General features: G+C 55.5%; 10 protein-coding genes and 1 non-coding gene across 11 annotated transcripts; 7 read left to right on the top strand and 4 right to left on the bottom strand.

Annotated features, from left to right (window-relative positions):
- Nucleotides 1–374: 374 nt before the first annotated feature.
- On the top strand, nt 375–2,894 carry BO70DRAFT_80424 (adenosine deaminase family protein). Its single transcript, XM_025548736.1, has 4 exons — nt 375–675; nt 726–1,598; nt 1,661–2,178; nt 2,237–2,894. The coding sequence occupies exons 1-4, from the start codon at nt 519–521 to the stop codon at nt 2,438–2,440; spliced, it is 1,752 nt and encodes a 583-aa protein (XP_025403308.1). The 5' UTR covers nt 375–518; the 3' UTR covers nt 2,441–2,894.
- Nucleotides 2,895–4,004: 1,110 nt separating this feature from the next.
- On the top strand, nt 4,005–6,072 carry BO70DRAFT_358329 (GATA-like domain-containing protein). Its single transcript, XM_025542264.1, has 3 exons — nt 4,005–4,610; nt 4,662–5,127; nt 5,183–6,072. Exons 1-3 carry the CDS (start codon nt 4,281–4,283, stop codon nt 6,013–6,015), a joined length of 1,629 nt encoding a protein of 542 aa, XP_025403309.1. The 5' UTR covers nt 4,005–4,280; the 3' UTR covers nt 6,016–6,072.
- A 140-nt stretch (nt 6,073–6,212) lies between these two features.
- On the bottom strand, nt 6,213–6,776 carry BO70DRAFT_283096 (uncharacterized protein; the record flags this gene model as incomplete). The annotated part of the gene is made up of 1 exon (XM_025539072.1): nt 6,213–6,776. The coding sequence occupies one exon, from the start codon at nt 6,774–6,776 to the stop codon at nt 6,213–6,215; it is 564 nt and encodes a 187-aa protein (XP_025403310.1).
- A 1,509-nt stretch (nt 6,777–8,285) lies between these two features.
- BO70DRAFT_368086 (uncharacterized protein) lies at nt 8,286–10,247 on the bottom strand (the record flags this gene model as incomplete). The annotated part of the gene is made up of 4 exons (XM_025544603.1): nt 8,286–9,197; nt 9,278–9,595; nt 9,658–10,067; nt 10,232–10,247. The coding sequence occupies 4 exons, from the start codon at nt 10,245–10,247 to the stop codon at nt 8,286–8,288; spliced, it is 1,656 nt and encodes a 551-aa protein (XP_025403311.1).
- Nucleotides 10,248–12,318: 2,071 nt separating this feature from the next.
- BO70DRAFT_358331 (putative transcriptional regulator (Cti6)) lies at nt 12,319–15,278 on the top strand. The gene is made up of 4 exons (XM_025542265.1): nt 12,319–13,289; nt 13,506–13,790; nt 13,857–14,110; nt 14,163–15,278. Exons 1-4 carry the CDS (start codon nt 12,676–12,678, stop codon nt 14,822–14,824), a joined length of 1,815 nt encoding a protein of 604 aa, XP_025403312.1. The 5' UTR covers nt 12,319–12,675; the 3' UTR covers nt 14,825–15,278.
- A 47-nt stretch (nt 15,279–15,325) lies between these two features.
- Nucleotides 15,326–16,355, bottom strand: BO70DRAFT_358332 (NAD(P)-binding protein). Its single transcript, XM_025542266.1, has one exon. It carries the CDS (start codon nt 16,144–16,146, stop codon nt 15,406–15,408), a length of 741 nt encoding a protein of 246 aa, XP_025403313.1. The 5' UTR covers nt 16,147–16,355; the 3' UTR covers nt 15,326–15,405.
- Nucleotides 16,356–16,815: 460 nt separating this feature from the next.
- BO70DRAFT_307213 (uncharacterized protein) lies at nt 16,816–18,334 on the top strand (the record flags this gene model as incomplete). Its single annotated transcript, XM_025540068.1, has 4 exons — nt 16,816–17,095; nt 17,144–17,319; nt 17,381–17,599; nt 17,666–18,334. Coding segments are annotated over exons 1-4 (1,197 nt in total), but the record flags the coding sequence as incomplete, so codon positions are not given.
- Nucleotides 18,335–19,091: 757 nt separating this feature from the next.
- Nucleotides 19,092–19,931, top strand: BO70DRAFT_376695 (uncharacterized protein; the record flags this gene model as incomplete). The annotated part of the gene is made up of 2 exons (XM_025545147.1): nt 19,092–19,380; nt 19,681–19,931. Exons 1-2 carry the CDS (start codon nt 19,179–19,181, stop codon nt 19,929–19,931), a joined length of 453 nt encoding a protein of 150 aa, XP_025403315.1. The 5' UTR covers nt 19,092–19,178.
- Nucleotides 19,932–20,449: 518 nt separating this feature from the next.
- On the top strand, nt 20,450–20,738 carry BO70DRAFT_80554 (uncharacterized protein). The gene has a single exon (XM_025548737.1). The coding sequence runs from the start codon at nt 20,540–20,542 to the stop codon at nt 20,705–20,707; it is 168 nt and encodes a 55-aa protein (XP_025403316.1). The 5' UTR covers nt 20,450–20,539; the 3' UTR covers nt 20,708–20,738.
- Nucleotides 20,521–20,663, top strand: BO70DRAFT_t34. Its single transcript has one exon. It is a non-coding gene; the product is annotated as a tRNA-Ser (tRNA).
- On the bottom strand, nt 20,720–22,073 carry BO70DRAFT_307216 (M20 family metallopeptidase). The gene has a single exon (XM_025540069.1). It carries the CDS (start codon nt 22,034–22,036, stop codon nt 20,771–20,773), a length of 1,266 nt encoding a protein of 421 aa, XP_025403317.1. The 5' UTR covers nt 22,037–22,073; the 3' UTR covers nt 20,720–20,770.
- Nucleotides 22,074–22,280: the final 207 nt, after the last annotated feature.

A 22,280-nucleotide genomic window follows, 5' to 3' on the forward strand; every position in this document is an offset into this window, starting at 1 on the left:
GGGGAAGCCGGGACCCGGTGATGGATCCCTTGATTTCGTAAGCTCATCCCGGTCTCATGAATAGCTGTATGTAGCTGTTGTCAGTTGCAGTGTACCTAATCCAGCTGATAGACATGTCAGCTGCATTACTAGGGGAATTGATAGTGTTATAAGCTAGCCCCCCCCTGCGTATTGGCGGACCGGAACATTCTTGGCCGCTATACAGCGGATAGAATGTGGATCCCGCCATCACAGCGCACCCTCTTTCGGACAAAGCCCCGCAGGCCAAGCCCTGATAGCTTGGACTTGAGCTGGTTTATTGCAAATTTGAAGCTCGGCTGAGGAGGCCAGTGCCTGGCTTGACTATTGGCATGCACGGGACCACCACAGGGTCTGTCTGTATATGCATGCCGTATGTGCAGCCCGGTTGATCCATCTTATAACACATAAATAGGTCCGTTGCGCCAGATGAGCTCAGTCCCCGAGAGGGAAGCGTGGGTTACCTTCCCTGTTTTGAGCCATCGGCTGCAGCTTGTATCATGCGTCTTTTCGGGAGCCTGGTAGCCACGCTACCCTTCTCTCTGCTGTCTGCTGCGATTTCCTTTGACGGAGAGCCGGATGTTAACAGCAGTGCGGTGGAGCGGCATATGCAGTCTCGCTCTGCGATGATCACGTTGGAGAAGAGACAGCGGCAGGGTCAGTATAGCTCAATTCTTTTATGGTGGGATCCTGACTGACACGACCAGATCATGATTTCCGGCAGAATCTGTCCCCGGTTGCTCAGCAGGCAGACACCATTGTCGAGGCTATCCGACGGTATGAGACCGAAAATTACTGGCGGGTAGCTGGAACACCCGAGGATGAAGAAGCCGAGAGGTTTGCGGGCGAGGTCTTTCCGAAAGCTAAGCCACTTATTCCTGCCACGCAGCTGTGGAATATCATCAAGCGCATGCCGAAAGGCGCCCTTCTGCATGCGCACCTTTCCGCTATGTTCCCGTTCGAGACCATCCTCGACATCATAATGAACACTGAAGGAATGGTTATCTCGGCCTCGCAACCTGTTCTGACTGAGGCAGAATGGGCGAACGCAACTATCGCATTTGCGCACGTCAATCACACGATCGCTGCGTCGGGCCCATCAATCGACTCTGTGGACTATGTACCAAACACACAACTCCCTATCCAATATGCGGCATCCTCCTTCTCGGGAGGGGAGACAAACTTTACAGACTTTGTCATGTCCAAGTTGGAGATTCCACCACAGGAGTCAATCCGTCACGAGCTTGGCGTTGACGAAATCTGGCGAATCTTTCAAGCATGCTTCGGCCCGGCTGACACTATGTTGAGCTATGAGCCTGTTGTGAGAACTTTCTATCAGAGGCTCTTTGGGGCTTTGAAGGACGACGGCATCAACTGGGTTGAGATCCGCGCCGGAGGGTCAAGCGGTAAGCTGGTGCACGAGGGCGAGGAGGTTGTGGATCCAGATCTTGACATCTGGTGGCAGGTAATGGTCGACGAGCTGGACAACTTCAAGAACAGTGATCAGGGGAAAGATTTCTGGGGCGCGCGAGTCATCTGGTCTGACACCAGGAGCAAGGATCGTGCGTCACTTACGAAGAGTAGGTCGTTCATGCTATGTGAGCTGATATAGAAGCTGTCTTTGCTAAGATGTCCGGACCAGGTATGAAGATTGCCCTTGAGCGAAAGACCAAATTTCCCGAGCTCTTCAGTGGCTATGATGTGGTGGGACAAGAAGACCTTGGGCGTCCACTTGCCGACATGGCACCGGAGCTGCTCTGGTTCCGAGAACAGACAGACGAGCTAAACCTTACGGTCCCCTTTTTCTTCCATGCCGGAGAGACACTTGGGGACGGCAATTCGACCGATCTCAATCTTGTTGACGCAATTCTATTCAACACCCGCCGGGTCGGTCATGGCTTCAGCTTGTATAAGCACCCAAAGCTCATCGATGAGGTCGTCGACAACGCCATCATGGTCGAAGTTTGTCCTATCTCAAATGAGGTCCTCCGCTTGGCGACCGATATTCTCCATCACCCGTTGCCAGCCATGATCGCGCATGGAATTCCCACTGCAATAAGCAACGATGATCCCGCCATCCTTGGCCAGGATGCCGCCGGACTAAGCTATGACTTCTATCAAACCATTCAGGCTTTCGATAACCTTGGCCTGGCCGGATTAGTCAGTATCCCGTCATTACTTTCTGTTCTTTCTGGGCATGACTAACACTTTTGTGCAGGGAGCACTCGCGCAGAATAGTCTCCGATGGGCCAATTTTGAGGATCAGTCCGATGGAGATTGGCTGCGGGATATCGACCTCGGTGAGCACGGTACCGGGACCAAAGCGACATATATCCAAGCCTGGAACGAGCAATGGGAGTCATTCTGCCAGTGGATTGTGGACGAATACGGAGTTCAGTGGAACGTGACGGCCGGACTCTGAATGGAGAAGAATCAGTTAGCGACAGACCTATATAGCATCAATTAGAATGCCAGGCGCCTCCAGACGGGTTCCGCAATTTCGAAGAGACAGTGGCTAGAAAGCATTTCTTAAGTGAGGCCAAGGCAATGACACGGGCCTCTACCAAACCTCGGAGCCGCTGAGGCCCGGCACTTAAACGACTCTATACGAATGAGCGGAAAATTCATCCGATATGGGTTGAGGGAATTGAGCCCTTGCGGCCCGAGCCTAAATAAAACCCCGCTACGAACCAAGTTCCGGTAGAGCCAAAACGGCCGACTGTACTCCAGAAGCTTGCCCGATAGCAGGTGAGTGACCTGCTTCCGTGCATATTCTCTCCTTCAATATGTAAGTCGTCTCGCGCTAAGGTTGAGTTGTAGAGGTAGCCTGGACACGTGTGGATATGGTCAAGAGCTGCCTGTTTGTCACACTGTAGATCAATGCAGACAGCGGCAACCGAGTCTCCAGGGCCACGAGGTGCCCGGCTTTACGGACATCGAAGTACAGCCAAACCAGTGTCGCTGGATTAGATCCCGAAAGCTCTGGAGATGTAACACTTAGTGCGCAGGTGGGTAACGAGGCGCGATGGCGGAAAAGAGGAGATAGACCACGCTTAGATCCGATGGCAGAGAGAATCTCCGAGAAACTTCTGCATAACTAAACCAGCAGGAACCCATTGTCCCACTCAAGTATTGCAATGGTTGCAATTGTCAGAGCGATGGCGCCCCGAAGAGCCAATAACGCGAGCTGCAGGATGGCTGACAGGCAGGTGGTGGGACTCTGATCCCAGATTGTGGCAGGTAAGCTGAGCTGAGCTGACCTCACCTCGTGTAAGTAGTTAGTTAGCAGCACAGGAGCTTAGTCAGGGATGGCCACAGGCAAACATCTCATCAGGCATCAATGGCGCCCCCCTGCCACTTGGTCCTTTCAGCCTCGGCGCCTTGCAAGGCCAAAATCCCCCAGGAGGATCGATTAGCCGGTCTCTCGCTAGTTAAAAGCCTCTCAGCTGGCCCTGAGTCACGGGGAGCGCTACTAGTAGTTAATCCCTGATCAGTGCCGAAACAGTGATGGTGTTGTGTTGCTGAAAGGAATAGTCCAGCATCCCTGCGGAACATCCGGGTAAAAGATGATCTGACACCTCATTCATTGTCATCGTATCTTGCCGGCTGGCCGGATTATTGGCAGTGATTTGGATGTAGCTGCGATTCCCTGTGACCTGGGCAATGTGGCGATGGTTTCTTTTGCGCGGCACCTTCACCGTCACCATGACTGGGCAGCAGCGGTTAGCCCCCGGGGTCATAGGGCAGCAAAATGGACAGGTCCAAGATGCTCTGGAATGATTCCCCCCCTCCGAAGGCAAACCGTCCGGGGCTGCGAATAGCTAGCTGCCTGGATGGGCCCGTGGGGTCACCTGCTCCAGGCTGCTGCAGGCTGGAGATCCCCGGCCTGTCTTCAGTCCTGCCCTTGCAGCTGATCCCTTCCCCGGGCCTTCCCACCAACCATCGCCGTCTTCAAATACAAAGAACTCCCCTGGCTTGCCAGCGGCCCTGTTTGTCTTTCTGCTGTCTCTCGTCGTCGTTCATTCTTCCCGTCCCTCGCCCCCCTCCCCCACCCCCTGCGTTTGCCCGGCCATCTTGCCCCTCGCCCCCTCAATTCACCGCCAGACGCAACACTGACAACATTCACCGGCCGGTGCTGACGCTGATCTCAACTCCCTCCCCGCCCAGATGCTCTCTCTGACCATGTAGCTGCCTGGCGCAGGCAACATATTGCAAGCCTCGTCTTACCTCCGCGCCTGAACCCCGTCTGGGTACTTCTCGCCATGGAGAGGCTTCCCGAGGGGCTGCTGTCCACCGCGACGAAGGTATCGACGGAGATGGACGGGATGGGGGCGGTCGACATCGGTGACGTCGTGCAGCTTTGGAGAGGTGCGCATGTCCGCGCCTTCCCGCGTAACAAGTCTCACCGTACAGCAGTCTACAGCACCAACCCTTCCGCGCACCATGACGATCTGGGATACCGCCTCGAGAACCTATTCTGGAGGATTTGGAGTAGCCATTGCCTACACCACACTCTCCAGGGGTCGACACTGGCCACCCTCTTCCTGCACATTTCGGAGCCCAGCTCACTCTGTCTTGAAGACTTGAATAAGGTGAGCGCGCCTCGGGACTTGCTTGGTGGACGAATCTTCTAACCCCAGCAGGCGGAGAAGGAAGCGCGGGCGTCCAAAAAACACAACGAAGAGAAGCCCATGGGAAAGTCCACCACTGGCAACGTCAAAGCACCACTTCATCCAATCCTCAAAAAGCCTCGTAACGGGGTCCCCAACGGCGAGCCGCACAAAACGACTCGTCTGCTTCTGACGGGCATCGACGGTCAGAGCACCACCCGCAAACCATCGTACCCCCTTACCCCGGTGCCACCGGCCGTGCCCACGATGGGGGACACTGCCCCTCGGCAGACGCAGAAGAAAGCGTTTGTTGTGGCGAGCAAGGCCAAACATATCAAGCGTCGGCCGGTACTCCTGCGACGCAAGTCCTCGCAGCAGTCGTCCAGTACCAATTCTACCCGTGCCCAAAGCCCGCAGCCGAATCCACCATCGCTGACTCTAGACCTTACTGAAAAATACCCCACGACGGAAGAATGTAGTGTGTCGCAGACTGTTGATGGTAAGTGCATCCACACATGAGACTTCTAGAAACGTACAGTGCTTACTCTGGTCAGAACTGGCTACCTTCCTTGAGGATACCAAAGACGAGCCTTCCGATACAGTTGCTCCTACTGAGAAAGAGAACCCTGGTCATGCAGAGATCCCCCAGGACACGGGAAAGCCCCAAGACGAGCAGGGGCCCTCAGAAGAAAAAGCGCACCAGGTTGAAGAGAATCCCGTCCTGCCTGAGGACTTTGTATCCGATCTGGTGGAGCTCCTTGACATTGACCGTCCACCGGAGGTGCATGTCCCACCGCCACGACCGCGGTATCGCGGGTTTTATTTCATCAAGCCCACGCTCCCTAAGCCGAACTTCTTCTCGTATAATGCGCTCCGTCGCTTGGATCCACGATTCCTATATACGGAGAACTATGTACAGCCATCATCAATGAAGCTAGTTGACAAGAACTTTCGGCAGCGGTTCTCCGAAAGAGTACGCCAGGAGCAGATCATGTTTTCTACCCTGGGGGCTCCTGAACCCGAATCCGAACCAGCAGCAAGGCCCCCCGAGCCGATCCGGGCAGAATCCAGCAGCACCATCATCACCAATGACACGCCATCACCCTCTCAATTTGGGGACTCCCATGGGAATGTATCCACGGCGCCAAGCTCCGCCATGCCGCTGCAGACACTCTCCCTCGGCAGTGGCTCGGACTTTTCCACCGACAGCCAGGGCACCCCGGAGGAGGAGGCGCCAGCTCTAGCGACCCCGATTTCGGGCCCGCCTGGACCCAGTCAACTCAGCGTGATGATTGAGCGTAGCCGACACGAGGGGACGGAGGAGAACGCGCAGATCCGCTATCGCCCCGAGGAAAACCAGCAGGAGATTGATGAAATCCTATTCTAGTCAAACAGACACAGCCAGACAGCTGAAATGAGAAAGCAATATGCAACATAACATGACTTCAAATAATCTTCTTAATCACCGCACGAGTACAGGGTAGTGTAGTCCAAGCAAGTCCATAATACAAAATCATATCCCTCCCTCCCTCCCTCCCTCTCTCCTCACAAACCGACCCCTTCCCCTTCCCCCACCCCCCATCATCAAACCCCTCCACCTCCTTCCCCCCTCCACCCCTCCACCCCATCCACCCCCAGCACGTCCCTCTCCGCCCTCTCCCCCCTCCACCACCTGACCCCCTTCCACGTCGCCCCTCCCACCCACAGCCCCAAATTAACCAAATCCACCCACACGGCATGCCTCATCCTGGCCACCTTGCCCCCACCCGCATGATCCCCAATATACATCTCCCCAAAGATGCCGAACAGGGTCAGCCAAAACACGCACAGCACGCCCTCCCACACAAACAGGGGCAGGTTCCAGCGCGTGCGCGCCGCCAGCGGCGTCCGCCTCTTCAGCATCCACCCGATCAGCAGCAGGTAGAGCAATGCGGTCCCGCTGCCCAGCATGCCCGTTATGAGCGCGTACACCCAGCGCGCGTCCGCGTGCTCGTTGCTCTGGTGTGCGTGGTGCACGTCTTTCCCGTATAGGCCCAGCACGGTCAGTCCGAAGATCAGTTGGCTGCTGTGGAGCAGGAGTTCTGTGTAGTGTTTGAAGATGTTGCGCTGGGGGGGTTGGGGTTTGGTGGGTGGCGCGGGGAAGGTCATGTTTATGGAGTTGGAGGTGGGGTCGGCGGCTTTGCGCTGTTTGTTGGCGTTCAGGCCGAGTTTGAGGAGGCGGAGGAGGACGAAGGCCATTTTGCAGGATTGGGTGGTGCGTTGGGGAGGTTAGGTAGTTAGGTTGTGGTGTCGTGTGGTGGATTAGAGTTGTGTGTTGTGTGTTAGTTGTGTGTTGTTTGTTGTGTTATTCGGATTATTGAATAGAAGATTAACGTAGTAAATATGCGTGAGCGTGCTGCGTAAACCGTATGGATGTGTGTATATCGGCGTGGGCGAGAGCGAGGGTGAGGGTGTTGATATATGCGCCAGCACAAAGTCTCAAACTCAATAAATGCTCAACAGCCAAAATAAGATGGGAATGCTTCCTGCGCAGCAGGCATATAAAGCACCAACAATAGATAGAGAGATAGTAGTAGTAGTAGTAGTAGTAGTAGTAGGAATGTCCAACAAAGAAGACAATGAATCAGAGAGAGAGAGAGAGAGAGAATAAAAAGAAAAGAAAATGAGAATAGAAGAATCCCAGACAAGGAACGATTGATTGAATGCTGCTATTGCTGTTGCGGTAGCTGTTTCTGCTAAACAAACCCACAAAGACCAAGTATCTGGCACCTCTTTATAGTAGTCTCTTCCGGTTCAGAGACAATAGTTTCTTGAGAGACGCGGATGCAAGACACCTACCTCCTGTCACATACTCCGTACAACACAACATCGCTGTCCTGCTATTTTTATCATCCTCAAGACAAAACCAAACACCTCTCTGCCCAATCGAAGCGCCAGAATCACAAAGAGCATGGATGCGCTGAAACCTCGTCTCTTGGGATCAACTTGCGCGCGCGAAGCCGTGCAGATATGGTTTCAGGGCTGCAGCGGTTCGATCGGTCGGCGGGTTGACAATGGCGGTTGTGGGTGGTTTCGATTTGATTGGCCGGGTTGTCGCGCGTCGAAGCGCCGGGTCAGGGTTTGGGGGCGGAGCTGGGCTTTGGCTGGTTAGGAGGGAGTTTGCTCTACACTTGGCAGCCGGAGATCTTCACTCCCTCAGAGCAGAACATGGATTTTCATCTCTACATTAGCGCCCTTGGGATCACCCTGTCGTGCTGCCCCCCCCCCCCCCCCCCAGGCTAGCTCTGCATACACCAAGGCCATACCATCAGTCTGAGTACTTCTGCAACCCATCCATTCGTCCAACCAACCAACCAACCAATCATCCATCCATCCTTCCATCCACATCCTTTAAACTACTGACCCCCCGACTATCATTCCAACCTGACCAGAAATTCATGTGCAACGCTGACGTGACATTCATCGACCGGAGCGGGGATTCGTTTATGCAAATGATCGGCAATAGACGCAAACAAAGAAACAAGGACAAAGAAACGAGGCTAACACTCAACCATGCGACGGGGGAAAAAAGCACTAATACGGAATGGACAAAGAACTGAAACCAACAGATGCAACGGCCTATCACCGCTTCCGAGCTCGATAGCCGTTGCCCCATGGTCAGGGCGGCCTCGTCCCTCCGTCCGTTGCACTCTTAGCGCCCGAGGCTGGAACGGCTGCCACTGGGGGAGCGTGTCCCGGCGGTGGTCCGCCCTTGACGGCGTTCGGAGGTGCAGGAGGTGGGGTTGGCACCGAATCCTCCTCATACTCGTTGCCTAAATACTCCTCGTCATGCACCCCGGCCCCTCCTCCCGCCGAAGAGTGGTCTGCCGAAGCTCGATCGTATCCCTGGTCATAGGCTGCCTGCTGCGCCGCGGCGTGCTTGCTCGCGTTCTTGGTGGCCTTCTTGCCCTTGCGGCCCTTCATCTTCGCCTTCTCGAGAAGTCGCTTCTTCTCCGCCAATCGCTTCCGCTCTTTGCGGTCTTTGATCTCGTACTGTCGAATGAGAGCCTCGGGCGGGTGGCCGAAGATGCTCTCGTACTCACAGAACTCACAGATCCAGATATCCTCCATACTGGGCGGGTGGTGCAGATTGGAATACTGCTGCTGGATTTTGCGCTGACGTGCGGCCAGAGCGTAGATGCTGCCCGGCGACCGCTTCTTTTTCCGTCCCGCCGGGGCTGGCTCGGTTCCTGCACTCGGCGATTGTTGTTGCTGCGCCTGCTGAGAAGACCCTGCCTGGTTCGCTGGCGAGGCAACTTTGGGGCTGGTCTGCGTGCCCTGTGAGTAGCCCCGTTGGCTCTGAACAGCGGCAGCAATTGTACCGGGCGAGCGGTGCTGTGCGGGGTACGGGTTCTGGGCTTGTAGCGCCATCCCCTTTGACGAGTCGGATTCGCAGGTGAAGGTGAACTGGGTCGGGGTCGGGGTCTGGATAGGGGCCTGTCGTTCGAGCATGCTGACATTTGCGGGACCCGGATGGGGAGCAGCAAATGCCGACGCGGCAGCGCTCGCAATGGCAGCGGAGATGATACCCTGGTCTGGTTTGGCGGTGGGGTCACCTGAGTACGGAGTGAGCGAAACCCGAGCGGCGTTGAGGACTGACAAACACGTACCTGCTGGGCCCGGGGATGACAACAGGCCATCGCGTCGGGTAGGATCCGCGGCCAACTAATGGGAGAATGAAGGGACAAAGAGTTCCTCCCGACGCTGCTGCGAGCTGGATGGCGCCCAAGCCGGCCTCGTCCCGCCCCGGACATCCCGCTGGAGATCGGAGACGCGGGGCTTCCCGTACCATAGAAGGTGCTCACATGGCTGCCTTCGCCTGGTGTCGACGCAGGTTGCACCGAGGTCGCCAAACCCATGGTGGAAAATTCAGGGGAGAGTGTGGAGTGGTGACTACCTAGAGTGCCGGGGGTAGGGATTTTGCGTTTCTTTTGTTGTTGGTGTTTTCAAACGCATCGTACCCGTCGGGTCCTGCCGAGGAAGGCTTCACCAGCGGACCTTCACTGTTGCTGTTGCTGGGCAGTGTTTGGGGAGGAGCGTTGGAGACCGACGGCGACAGGGACGACCCGCGGAAACCGGCACTCCGACGCACCACCACTGGCCCGTCCTCATCACCACTTTCCAACTCCACTCCGTTCTCATACGGTAGATGGTCCCGCTCGGGGCTCTCGTCACGATCGTCGCTCTGCTGCACATACACTTTGGTGTCATTTACAATATCTCCACTATCCACGGAAGTGCCGTAGAACAGTTGGGTGGCAGGAGGGGCCGGTGGGAAAAGAATCGAGTCGGCCGCTTCAGAGGACAGGCGAGAGCGGAGGGTGCGCTTGGGCAGAGGACGGATCAGCCTATCCGGATAGACAGGAGACGGTGTATCTGGGACCGAGTTGAACATCCCATCTGCGGGTGAGCGGTATCAGCAACTGAGCAGCCAAGAGACCCTGGATTCGATCCGCCCCAGGGGTTTGCAGATCCAGCTTTCGGGGGGGCTCCCGGTCAATTGTACGCACCAAGGCCAGACGCTACTTCCCCGGAGGAACAGACATCCTTGGTAAAAGACATACTCAACGTAGCGGTCATTATGCAAGTCTCTCCGCTCTCTCGACCTCCACAGCCACAGCCAAATGGCGGGTTGCTCCTGTTAGCCCAACCCGACGATGCCTCCGGCTGCTTCCTTTAAGTTTAAACTCCCCGGTTATTTTATTCTCCCACACGGTAATCTAAATCCCAGCTCTTCTAGGGGGGCGTGGGAACGGAGGGGAGGGGGGCAGAGGACGCAGTACGGCGAGGATCTCGACTGGATTGACACCACACAGTCAGTTGTCATGTTTCCCAACGCTGGCAGTCACCCGGAACCACACAGAGTTTGGAGGGAGGGCAGCCCCCGGTGCATCCAAGGTTTCCGCCAGGCTCAGCCGCCAGAGTAAGGCCAGAAGGAACCCTGGGATAGAGCAAGGGACTTACGCAGTAGACTGGGCACCGATATCGAGCATGCAGACTTTTTGACGACTGAACCCGAGATGTCGGTAGGGGAAGGACCGAGAATCGACACCAGCCCAACCCCGGGACCACACACAAGAGGGACAGGGGGAAGAGTGTAAAACAAATCCAACGATAGACGGGGCGGTCAAAATCCAACCGGTGGTGATTACCAGCCAGGGACAATCCGGGGAGGGGGGGGCAATAGGGGACGAAGAGGGCAGAGGGGTGGGAATCGAATCGCCGTCGATAATTATTATGATGAATAAGGCATTCCCTCCCCATAACTAATCCGCTTGCCTCTCTGGGCCCAGCGGATACCCGGTGCGGCCTGAGGCGTCAACAGCTAGTCCCCTTCGGGCAAAGCTCCCCCCCAAAGCCTCAACTGGTTCTCTTCCTCCCCGAGCGCGTTGCCCTCGCGTCTCAGCGGTATGACCACCGAGGGGCACGGCTCCTGCTCTACGGAGTACACCATCCACCATACACTCTTCCATGCGATAGTCTATTGTTCTCGGACAGGACCCGCGGATCCGCTCCCGCTTGTCCTGCATACTCCTTCATGGGCCGCCATTTCCTCGCTGCAAGGTCCTGGAATCCCCAAAACTACCTATTGACAGAGTAGGTAGCGTCTGCCTCTGTTCTCGGTCAGATTCCTGGTACCCTGTAAGCACCAAACCTTTTACAGCCTCTATCCGGCACGCCTTGCGTCATTATCATCCCAGCTGCTCGTGAGCCACACGTGCTTTCGCCCGTTCCTTCACTCGTCAGGTGCTCAACTATCCTTCCCAGATCCATTGTACCCTACACACCAAGTATTATCGTGCCGTGTGAAGAACGGTATTAGGGGACCTATGTAGTAGAACTGTCCTTCCACTGTATCTCGGTCCATACAACCATCAATCCGAGGCTGTCATATAAAGGCTGGCACTCGTTCTCAGAGAAGCGGTGGGCTGTACGAAAAAAAAAATAGCCCCAGGGTACTGGAATCGTTCGAGTGGTGTCATTCTGTAGTTAAAGAGGTTTGATGGACGTGTGGATGCCACTGGGACCTGTAAGTTGAAAAGCTCCTCCTGGGTTGAACAAGGAACATTGGTTAGTCAGCACTGCCTCGATTGCCTTGGTTATCCAGGTCGGTAGCAACCGCACAGATCACCATTCCGAGTGGAAGGAATCAAGAATCGTAGACACACGAAAGGAGCCCTCTACTTTCTTGAGAAGTATAGTAACAGCGAAGGGAGAGAACCCTCGGGATGTACTCCGTACTTGCTAGCGAGCGCTGGGAGGGAAGCGGGGTTTGAGAGACGCAGCGGGAACGGCATCATCACATTCCTCCACGCCTTATCACCAGCCGGGCGGGCGCTGGTGAGAGACGTCGATCGAGGAGGGATGCCCTCAAATGCCTGTGAGTAAGAGCGCACATTATCGCCGCAGTGAGACGAGGTCGACGGGGAGTTGCTGGGGGGTGGAGGGGGAGGCGGGCGAGGGCAGAGAACGACCAGAAGAAAGAAAGAGGGAGCGGGGAAAGGCCAGGCCAATGCGCGTTGACCGCAAAGGCGCGCAACAGCAGCAGCAGCAGCTCAAACCCGTTCCGGCGGCCGGCCGTCACTCACGCAGTCCGCTTCCCTCGTCTCGCTCCTCCTCTTCCCTTTTTTCTCCTCCCCACCATCCTCTTCTCCAATCCGCAGACTATGTAGGCCTCGGTCCATGTTCGAGCTTGCAGGCGCCGTTCTTGCATGTCTTCCCTCCTTGGTCTCAATTGCCAGTCCACCTCTCCTTCACTTGCCGGCTTTTTCTCTCTGCTGGGTCTCTTGTCATCCTTAACTCTCCGAGTCGCTGTCGACCCCCAGCTCCTCCACCCGTGTGCGACAACTCGCCCACGGGCAGGCTGCTCCTGCTTGATCTCGGACTCGCTTTCTCCTCCTATTTATAAAACCTTTCTCGATAGCCTTATCTATACGGCCGTGGTCCTGGCCGAGTTCTACGCTATTTTTATCCCACCTGCTGCCACCCTCCTCCCTCCTCCACTACCATGACGCCTCGTCGCTCCTCTCGAGCCCGCAACTCCCAACCCTCTCCTGCCATCCTCCCGCATACAAACTCCTCCAGCTCCTCCAATTCCATGACTCGAGAACGAAGTACCCGCTCGAACCACAAGATCTCCTCCCCTCAGCGCTCTTCGAACCGATCCCAGTCGATCGACGATGCCGACACGGCCTCGAAAAGCGACTTTCGAGAGACGCGGCAACGCCAGCGTGCTCGAGGGGAGGATGATAACGACCAACACATCAGACAAGGGGATGGCGACGAAGATGATGGAGACGACGACGATGACGAAGAGGAGGAGATTACCCGCTGTCTCTGTGGGCAGCAGGAATACCCGGGTCTTCCTCCTTCACGTCGTGAGGCTGTTGGTCGCAGTGGTTTACGTACCGCCATCAAGGATGAGAACGTTTTCAATCTCTCCACAGAACCATCAGACCTGATGTCAGACGATATTGGGAGCATGTTTATCCAATGTGATTCGTGCAAAGTCTGGCAGCATGGTGGCTGTGTTGGCATCATGGACGAGGCCATGAGCCCCGAAGAGTATTATTGTGAGCATTGCCGCAAAGATCTTCATAAGGTCACCAATGAACCGAATGGGTACGTATAACAGGATTTTTCTGGTTTCTTTGTTGCCGTTGCTACGTGGTTGGATTCTGCCTTTCTCCCATATCCACCCTGGGCCTTCCTACCAAGTTCGAATTTTCGTGCCATGGCCACTTTCGAGGTTTTCTCACAAGCACCCCTTAATACTCTATCAATTTCAACAACCATCGTTTCCTTCGGAATGTGGCGTGTTCGCTTACGGTCTCACAGACAATACTCGTCCCAGTACCTTCCTGTCCTTCCCCCGTCGTCCACCGTGGTATCCTCGCGAGAATCGTCGCGCGATACTGCCAGGCGCGCAAAAGACACTAAACAGCGGCAGAATGACTCGACCGCCAATCCTAAACGCCGATCAACAATGAATAGCCGGGACGCTGCGTATGATGAAGAAGAGCAAATTCGGCGAGCTATCGAGGAGAGCAAGGAAGAAACACTTCCGGCTGAAGATGAGGTTGTGGCCCGGAGGCCTAAGAGAAGCCGGAGTGATAGTGAAGCGTATGTCCATGGCCATCCCACGTTTCTGAGTCGGTCCTGGGATGCGGGCTAACGATACAGACTTAGTCACAAGCACACGACCAAACGACCGCGAACGAGTTCCCCATCCCCGGGCCTGGTTTCGAAGAGTAACCCGGCGTCTCGCCCGGCCTCGGACGACGAGTCAAAAGCCAAGCCGGTCACCAATGGGGCCCGAAGACAAAGAGCTGCATCCCGGGGGCAGCGTGATAAGGAAACAAAAGAGCCGGAGGAGCCGGAGCCGGAGCAAGCCGATGTTACAAGTCGTCGCAAAGGAAGATCTGAGAGACGGAAAGGTGATGGTGAGTAGCTCTGCGCTATTATTACCTTGGTGATGGGGACTAATCCGCGAAGATGCCGAATCCGATCACGAGGCCGCCTCACCCATCAAGCCCGCTGCGACCGAGCCCGAACCCAAGCAACCGAGTCCCGAGGAAACACCTGCTCCGGTCCAAGAGCCTGTCCCTGTCCGTCCCTCCACTCGCAAATCGGGCCGTCCTCCCGCTCGTCGTGGCGGTCGGGTCGGACGGAATCAATATACTCGGGATCGTGATACCAACGGCACCGACTCGACGACTCGATCCCCGCGGCGTGGACAGTCGCATGACCTCGGTGGGGATTCCCCGCGAGTGGGCGGTCCTAATGGGACGCACATAAATAGCAATGAGTCCGGGAAACCCAGCCGTCCTCGCTATGTGAACCAACGAGCCACACTGAACGAAATGAGAAGACGAGTGACTGCGATTCTGGAGTTTATCTCCCGCATGCAGGTCGAAATGGCGGTGGCAGGGGAGAGTATCACCCCGCCTGGCAATGGCCATCGAGCCAACGGCATTTTGCCCGAACTTCTGGGCGATAACCCGCTGGTGTCTATGGCCAGCGAGAGCGGCGCTGCGGTGGGGCAAGCACCCACGGAGAAAGACTTCAAGGACCTCAGCAGCGTGGAGATGATGGATGTATTAACCCGTCATCTCCTCAAGTGGCAACAGGAGTATGGCAAATTCGGGGAAAGGTGACCAGCCGCGCCCCGCACATGCTACCCTTCCCAGACCTATTTCCTCTTTAGCAGATCCCCTTTCGTCGGGGAGTTTTCGATACGCACGATACCCGGTTCGTCTCTTCTCAACGTGTGGGCATGTATAATATGGCTTCTGGAGCATCTTGACGGATCAAGTCGGCGTTACGAGTGTCTTGCTCATATAGTATGATTTGCTTGGTTGTTCGGGCGCGAATTGGATAGTGCTTTGAATGTTTATCGGTATACTAACTTTGGGGAGTTTGCTGGCGTGATGCTGTCTGTACCTTTGACCTGCTTTAGCTCTTCGCCTATAAGATTTGTACGACCATGGCTTTTTATCTGTTCCATCCCCCCAGGCGGAGCTGGGTTTCTTGCTGGCGGGCTGGCGGGACTTTTCCTGATAATCAGAGCCTGGCTTTCCTTCTACTCCAAATACTTTCCCGACTTGCGGCACGAAGATTAATGTTTGACTTCTTGTGGATAGTATAATATGAACAATTCCCTTGTGCCTGCGGTTGATTATATAGACAGTGTATGAATGTGTATGCATGGCTCCCCACCTCCTCGTCTTCACCTCCTCTACAACGCCATCCCCCCATTCGCGCGCACGACCTGCCCCGTCATCCACGAACTCCCCTCTCCAGACAAGAACGCAATCACCCCCGCGATCTCCTCGGGCTGCCCAATCCTCCCAAACGGACTCGCGGCCGCAATCCCCTTCAGCAGGTCCTCCGACTTCCCCCTCAGGAACAGCTCCGTCTGCGTCGGCCCCGGCGCCACCGCATTGACCGTGATGCCCTTCTTCGCCAGATCCTTGGCCATGACCCTCGTCATCTGCTCGATCGCGCCCTTGGTCGCTGCATAGAGCAGATACGCCGGCGCCACTGCCGAAAACGAGGTCACCGACGACGAGATAAACACGACCCGTCCCCCGGCCGGCATATGCTTCACCACCTCCTGGGCCAGAAAGTACGGCCCCTTGACATTCATGGCGAACGTCGCGTCAAAGTCGGCCTCGGTGGTGCTGGCGAGGTCTCTCATGGGCAGCACGCCCGCGTTGGGGATGACGACGTCGATCCGACCGAACGTCGATACGGCTGTGTCGACTAGCCGTTGGATTTCGGTGGGCTTGGAGACGTCCGCTTGCACGGCGAGGGCGCGCGAGGACCCGATCTCGTTGACCAGCGCGTTGGCCGAGGCCGCGTCTCGCAGGTAGTTGATGATGATGGTTGCGCCGGCGGCGGCAAGCTGTTGGGCAACGGATTTCCCGATGCCGTTGGAGGCGCCGGTTATGAGGATGATGCGGTTGGCGAGAGACATTTTGGGGTGGGTTTTTGGGAGGGTTTGTTCTTGCTTGAGAGGTTGATAATGAGGATTGTGTTGATGATGGGGGATGGTGATAGTACGGCTGAGCGGGGTTGTTATATAGATGTGGGGGGGGCCGGACGAACAGCACGGAGACCGAGCGCGCTCGGTCTTCGCGATCTTCTCAGCCTTCAACCTTCAACCTTGTGACGATGCTGACTCGGACATGGACGTGACTCGGACACGGACTTTATTCTTCCCCTCTCCAAGGACGGATTTACTTTCATAGTTCGGATATCTATTCCTGCAAATGATCTCCGGACGTCATCAACGCAAATCCGGCCCACTTCAACCCCGTCGCGCTTCCACGGATCGGATCTCAGTTCCGGCTGCACGCAGAACATGTGGTCGAGGACGACTCCTGGAAGGCCTGACCGGCGGCATGACAGTCCTACAGATGCTATCATCATGTCCTCCATGAGTCGTTGCACAAACATGACCAGGATGATGCAGTTCCACTAGGCAGGATCAGCAATACTGGCATGGCTACTACGGGTGTCCACCAAATTATATTTCCGAACAACGCCATTGAAAAAAAAAAAAAAAAAAAAAAGAGGCCTTGCGACATTCTTCCGACAGTGCGGGGAAAGAGGCCGTCTTGGACCAGACTTGGTTCCTGAATATTTTGAATCTAAATTCGCTACGCCGGAGCTTAAAGCTGTCTCGATTAAGAGATCGTCATAACTCGGCGATGATCGAGCTTGTCATTGACTTACTTATTGAGCTCATGTCGTTGCAACCATCCGTCCTCTCAAGGCCTACAAAGACAAAATGCGACTCCTCATCTCTCAGCTGCTCCCCCTTCTCCTTCTAGGGCGCGCAAATGCGATCATAGCCCAGGACCCTGGGGTGTTCGGGCCCCAGTTGGAGCTCGTCCACAAATATTTTGACGAGTGGCCTACAGGTATACCATCCCACTCGACATGTTCTAGGCTGGACTAAATGACTGCAGGTGTTGCTGTGTCCTCCACGGGCCGCATATTTTCCTGCTATCCTCTTGGCATGGATTCCAACAATACTCGGTACCAAGTGGCTGAACTGACAAGCGCAACAACCGAGTCGCCCTATCCCTCTGCTGACTTCAATTTCCCTCCTGGTGGAGCCGTCAACTACTCTACCTTTCCACCGGTCTGTCCTCCCAGTCCCATTATATATTCTGCCCATGTCTAAACAATATGGTCATGTTCAGACAACGGCAAACTACGTCGATCATCTAATAAGCGTTCAAAGCGTCTACATCGATGCTAAGGATCGCCTGTGGATTCTCGATACCGGTCGTGCGCAGACAACCAACGGGACTCTCCTCTTATCCTCTTATGGTGGCCCTAAGCTCGTCGGAGTGGACCTAAACATCAACAAGGTCTTCAAAACAATCATCTTCCCCCGAGATGTCGTCTTCCCTGACTCGGTATGTCTTTATTCCCCCGCCAGATAGATTTGCGCATCTGACGGATAAATAAAAAAAAAAAATCAGTATCCCAACGACGTCCGATTCGATCTCCGTTCCGACCTCAGTGGCTCGTCTGGCCAGGGCATTGCCTACCTTACAGACTCCAGCCCAGAAGGCCGCAACGGCCTCATTGTTGTGGATATTGGAACAGGGGGGGCCTGGCGTCAGCTTGACGGTCTACCCTTGACCAAAGCGGAACCTAATTTCAAGGCATTTATCTGGGGAGATGTGGTCTCCGTGTCCATCGGAACCGATGGAATCACGGTCTCGGCTGATGGGGAAACGCTCTACTTTGGCGTTGTGAGCGGACGAAACCTTCACTCGATCCCGACTGCCATACTGCGGGATTCATCCCCGGCGGGACAGGCGCTGGCGCTGCAGAGCGTGACCACCTTGACGCAGAAGGGAGTAAGTGACGGATACGAGGTTGACTCTTTGGGAAGAATCTATGTGGGAAGCTTCGAGTCGAACGCCATCAATGTCTTCTATCCTGGGAATTCCAGCGTGCAGACGTTCGTGAGGGACCCGCGGATCGGATGGACGGATTCGATGAGCGTGGTGACTTTGAAGAAGAATCTGACCGACAAAGGGTATGTGTATTTCACGGAGAATCAACTCTGGAGAGCAGAGAAGGTGAGACCCTTTGCACTGTTTCGGGTGGAATTGCCTGCGGGGGCCGGGAAGGTCATTCTAACCTAATCCTGTGCTACCTCCTCTTGAGTATATCGTGGGATTTGCCCGGGGTTTTACTCGGGACTGTCCGGAGGGGACAGCTAATTTGATTGATCATTACCCTTTCCCTAATAGTTCATCGATAGGAATATGAGAATGGCCATGCACTCCTCGTATCATGAGATATTGGGAGTTAGCCGGAGTTAGGGCTTATTAGCGTCTCCCAAAACCCTAAACCCGACAAGTATGAGATGCATCTGCGAGAGATGATTATCAATCTCTCTCGAAGCCTTCTCGAGTTGACATCCGTATGGAATAGCCCCAGGGGCAGGTATAAAAAGGGCCCGAAAAGCCCAAGCCCCAAGATCAGTCTAATCCACAAAGTCCGCTATTGTGCAATCATATCACAATCTATACCCCTCCCCCATTCTACAAGCCAAATGATCCAACCCACAATGGCCGCAACATCAGCCCCCTCCCCCCAAGAGCCTCTTAGGACGACACCGTCTCCTCTCCCCCAGTGCCTTCATCCGCGTAAGCCCTCTCTCCCTCGGCGGAATGAGCCTCGGCACGGCATGGGCGCAGCGCCTCGGGACCGTGACGCAAGAAACCGCCTTCACGCTCCTAGACATCTACTACGCGCTGGGGGGGGAGGGGGGGGGGGGGGGGGGGGGCAACTTCATCGACACGGCCAACGCGTACCAAGCGGGACAATCGGAGCAATGGATCGGCGAATGGATGGAGCAGCGGGGGCGACGATCCGAGATGGTGCTGGCGACCAAAATACACGCTGTCGCCGATGACGGGCCAGCGCGTGCAGGAGAGAGCAACTGGGGCGGTAACGGCAGCAAGAGTCTGCATCTAGATGTCCGTGCGGAACAGCCTGAAGAACCTGCGTACGGATTATATCGACATCCTGTACGTCCATGCGTGGGACTACAGCACAGCACCCAGATCCCGGAGTTCATGCAAGTCCCTTAACCATCTGGTCGCGCAGGGGGAAGGTCCTGTATCTGGGTATCAGCGACACGCCGGCGTGGGTGGTCACCACAAGGCCAATACAATACGTATGCGCACGCGCATGGCCTGCGCCCGTTTTCCGTCTACCAAGGGGGAGATACTCGGCGCTGTGTCGGGATCTCGAGAGGGATGGATGTTATTCCGATGTGTCGGGATGAGGGCATGGCGGTTCATGCTTGGGGGGGTTCTGGGTTCTTGGTAGTGGTGATTCTCCCCAATTCCCCCCCCCCTTCCCCTTCCCCTCTCAGACTCTCAGACAAAAAAAAAACAAGAATATCTATATCAAACATCCCCACAACAACAAACAAAAAAACAAAAAAAACAAAAAAAAAAACCAATCAAATCAGGCTCCATCCGCTCCCCCACCACCCCACCAACCGAAACCGAAACCGACTCCGTCCGCACCTCCCCCCTCACGCTCCTCGGCCACGAAGCGCAAGTCTCCGCGGTCCTCGACGTCGTCGCCCTGGCCTACGCCATGCAAAAGACCCCGTACTTCTTCCCCGTGGTCGGGGGGGGGCGCAAGGTCGAGCATCTCCGGGCTAATGTGGAGGCTCTCAGTCTGGAACTCACCCCCCCCCCCCCCGGGAGGATGTGAAGGAGATTGAGACCGGCTATGCGTTTGACTTTGGCTTTCCGCACCAGTTCCTGTGTCCGGGGGGACATGCGGCCAGAGGGCCGCAGGATGTGGGGTTGTTTTGATTATGTGGAGGCGCAGGGGGGCGATTAGGCCGTTTAAAGAAGAGTAAGGGTGTCAGTATCTAAGTAGGGGGTGGGGTGGCTGGAGGGAGTGGGTAAGGCTGTTGTGGATGGATGAACTCTGAAGAAAGGGTGTTGGGGTGGGTAGATAGGTAGTTTGGAAATGTTATCAAATCTTTAGGATCTGACTATAAGTAATGGAGCACCGAGCAATTGTTTAGATGGTAGATATGATACGTTGGTGACCCACCCATTCTGCTCCATGTCTCAAGAAACGGATACTCCATCCCATGATGATCCTCATCCTCATCTTAGTTCGATCGGATAGTCAGCCCTATAGTACTAGTAAGTGGAACCCCCTGTTCCCAGTACACACACGTGTACACATGATAGCGATAGCGATATATATATAGAGTACTAGTAGACTGACTCAGTCTCCACCCGCATGAAGACTGGCTCTGTACCCCGTACACAGAAAATGCATCGTCGCCCGGATGGTCTAGTGGTATGATTCTTGCTGTGAGTTACCCTGCTATTACACGTTGGGAAAAACGTCAACTAATAACTTCTTCCAGTTGGGATCCCAAGTCTGAAATGCAAGAGGCCCCGCGTTCGAATCGCGGTTCGGGCCTGTCTTTTTTTTTATTTTTATTTATTTATTTTTTTTATTTTTGATATCGGCGGTATGGGGTGGGGGTTTATAATAGCCGATAGAGAGAGAGAGAGAGAACAATTTCTCTATTTCAAAAAAGTCAAAGCGGCCAGACACAAGGCATCCACGCCCGCTTTCATAGTTGGCTGGATCACTGGGGCGAAAAGCGCCGAGTGATTGCCCGGGATGTCGGCCATAAGAGAGTCATTCGCCTGGGCTTTATCCCAGACGTGGGGATCCACGCCCCCCACGAACCAAAAGCAGCACGGAAGATCCTGCGAAGTACCCAGGGTCGAGAAGTCTTCACTGACATTGGTTCTGGGGGTATCAGGATCAAAGGCGTCCTCGAAATGGGCCCCAAAGGACGCAGCCAGCTTCGACGCCACTGCTTGATCGTTCGACGTGGGCGGAAACCGCCTCGTCGGGGTGAACACAGGCGGCTTGGGCGAGCCACTGGCCATGCACTCCGCCTCGACAACGCGCTTCACGGCTGAGATGATCTTCTGCCTGGTCTCGGGCTTCACGGTGCGGAAATCGATCCCAATCTCGGCGCGATCCGCGATGATATTCTCTGTTTGGCCGGCTTGCAGGCTCCCGACCGTCAAGACGGCGAGATCGGTGGGATCGATCTCCCTGCTCACGATGCTCTGCAGGCGAACCACCACATGGGCCGCCAGAAGCACCGGATCGACGGTCTGGTGCGGCTGGGAGCCATGTCCCCCGCGGCCGAACAGGGTGATTCTCATGCTATCCGCCGCCGCCATGATCGTGCCGGGACGCGAGCCCACGCTCCCCGCCCGCAACCGCATCACATGCTGCCCAAAGACGTAGTCCGGGAGAGGAACCTTCGAGTACAGCCCATCATCGACCATGGCCTGCGCGCCGCCGCCCCGTTCTTCATCCGGCTGGAACAGCACGAGCAGCGTCCCGCGCCACGCGTGCCGGGTCCTCGCCAGCAGCTCCGCCGCGGCCAGAAGACAGGTGATGTGCATGTCGTGTCCGCACGCATGCATCACGGGCTTCTCGACCCCGTCGCGGTCGCGCATCGTCACTGTGCTCGCGTACGGCAGCCCCGTGAGTTCTTTGACCGGCAGCGCATCCATGTCCGCCCTCAGGAGAACGGTCTTTCCGTCGCCGTTCTTGAGCACCCCGACCAGCCCATGGCCGCCGATGTGGGTGTGGATTTCGTACGCCTGGAGCGAGGATAGATGCGCGGCGATCTTCTCGGACGTCGCTTTCTCTTGCAGGGATAGCTCGGGGTGCGAGTGGAAATGCTTGTAGAGGTCCTCGTATGGCGCGAGATCGATGCTCCCGGCTTGGAGGATGGAGGATAGGCTTGGTTGTGGTGTCATGTTGTGGGATTGTGGGGGTGGGGGGTGCGTATTTCTTGTCTTTTTTTTTTTTTTTTTTTTTTTTGATAAGAATCTGGAGAGGTGGAAAACCCTGTCGACTTAATATAGTCAAGGTAGATCGGTTCGTTGGTTGACTAGATTGATTAAGTTGATTCCATGAGTCATGAGTCATTCATCTCTTGAGTCAGCCTCTTGACTAACTAATTAACTAACTAACCACCCGACTATCTCTCCGCGGAGTAGG

Source organism: Aspergillus heteromorphus, assembly GCF_003184545.1.
Source record: "Aspergillus heteromorphus CBS 117.55 chromosome Unknown BO70scaffold_2, whole genome shotgun sequence".
In the NCBI taxonomy this organism is placed as follows: domain Eukaryota; kingdom Fungi; phylum Ascomycota; class Eurotiomycetes; order Eurotiales; family Aspergillaceae; genus Aspergillus; species Aspergillus heteromorphus.

Bases quoted from the DNA above. Each gene is read 5' to 3' on its own strand.
- BO70DRAFT_80424 (XM_025548736.1), top strand. From the start codon at position 519: ATGCGTCTTTTCGGGAGCCTGGTAGCCACGCTACCCTTCTCTCTGCTG. The intron at 676-725 runs GTCAGTATAGCT...TGACACGACCAG, and splicing joins GGAGAAGAGACAGCGGCAGG to ATCATGATTTCCGGCAGAAT. The intron at 2,179-2,236 runs GTCAGTATCCCG...ACTTTTGTGCAG, and splicing joins ACCTTGGCCTGGCCGGATTA to GGAGCACTCGCGCAGAATAG.
- BO70DRAFT_307216 (XM_025540069.1), bottom strand. From the start codon at position 22,036: ATGACACCACAACCAAGCCTATCCTCCATCCTCCAAGCCGGGAGCATC.
- BO70DRAFT_358329 (XM_025542264.1), top strand. From the start codon at position 4,281: ATGGAGAGGCTTCCCGAGGGGCTGCTGTCCACCGCGACGAAGGTATCG. The intron at 4,611-4,661 runs GTGAGCGCGCCT...TAACCCCAGCAG, and splicing joins GTCTTGAAGACTTGAATAAG to GCGGAGAAGGAAGCGCGGGC. The intron at 5,128-5,182 runs GTAAGTGCATCC...TACTCTGGTCAG, and splicing joins TGTGTCGCAGACTGTTGATG to AACTGGCTACCTTCCTTGAG.
- BO70DRAFT_80554 (XM_025548737.1), top strand. From the start codon at position 20,540: ATGATTCTTGCTGTGAGTTACCCTGCTATTACACGTTGGGAAAAACGT.
- BO70DRAFT_358332 (XM_025542266.1), bottom strand. From the start codon at position 16,146: ATGTCTCTCGCCAACCGCATCATCCTCATAACCGGCGCCTCCAACGGC.
- BO70DRAFT_358331 (XM_025542265.1), top strand. From the start codon at position 12,676: ATGACGCCTCGTCGCTCCTCTCGAGCCCGCAACTCCCAACCCTCTCCT. The intron at 13,290-13,505 runs GTACGTATAACA...ACGGTCTCACAG, and splicing joins GTCACCAATGAACCGAATGG to ACAATACTCGTCCCAGTACC. The intron at 13,791-13,856 runs GTATGTCCATGG...ATACAGACTTAG, and splicing joins AGCCGGAGTGATAGTGAAGC to TCACAAGCACACGACCAAAC.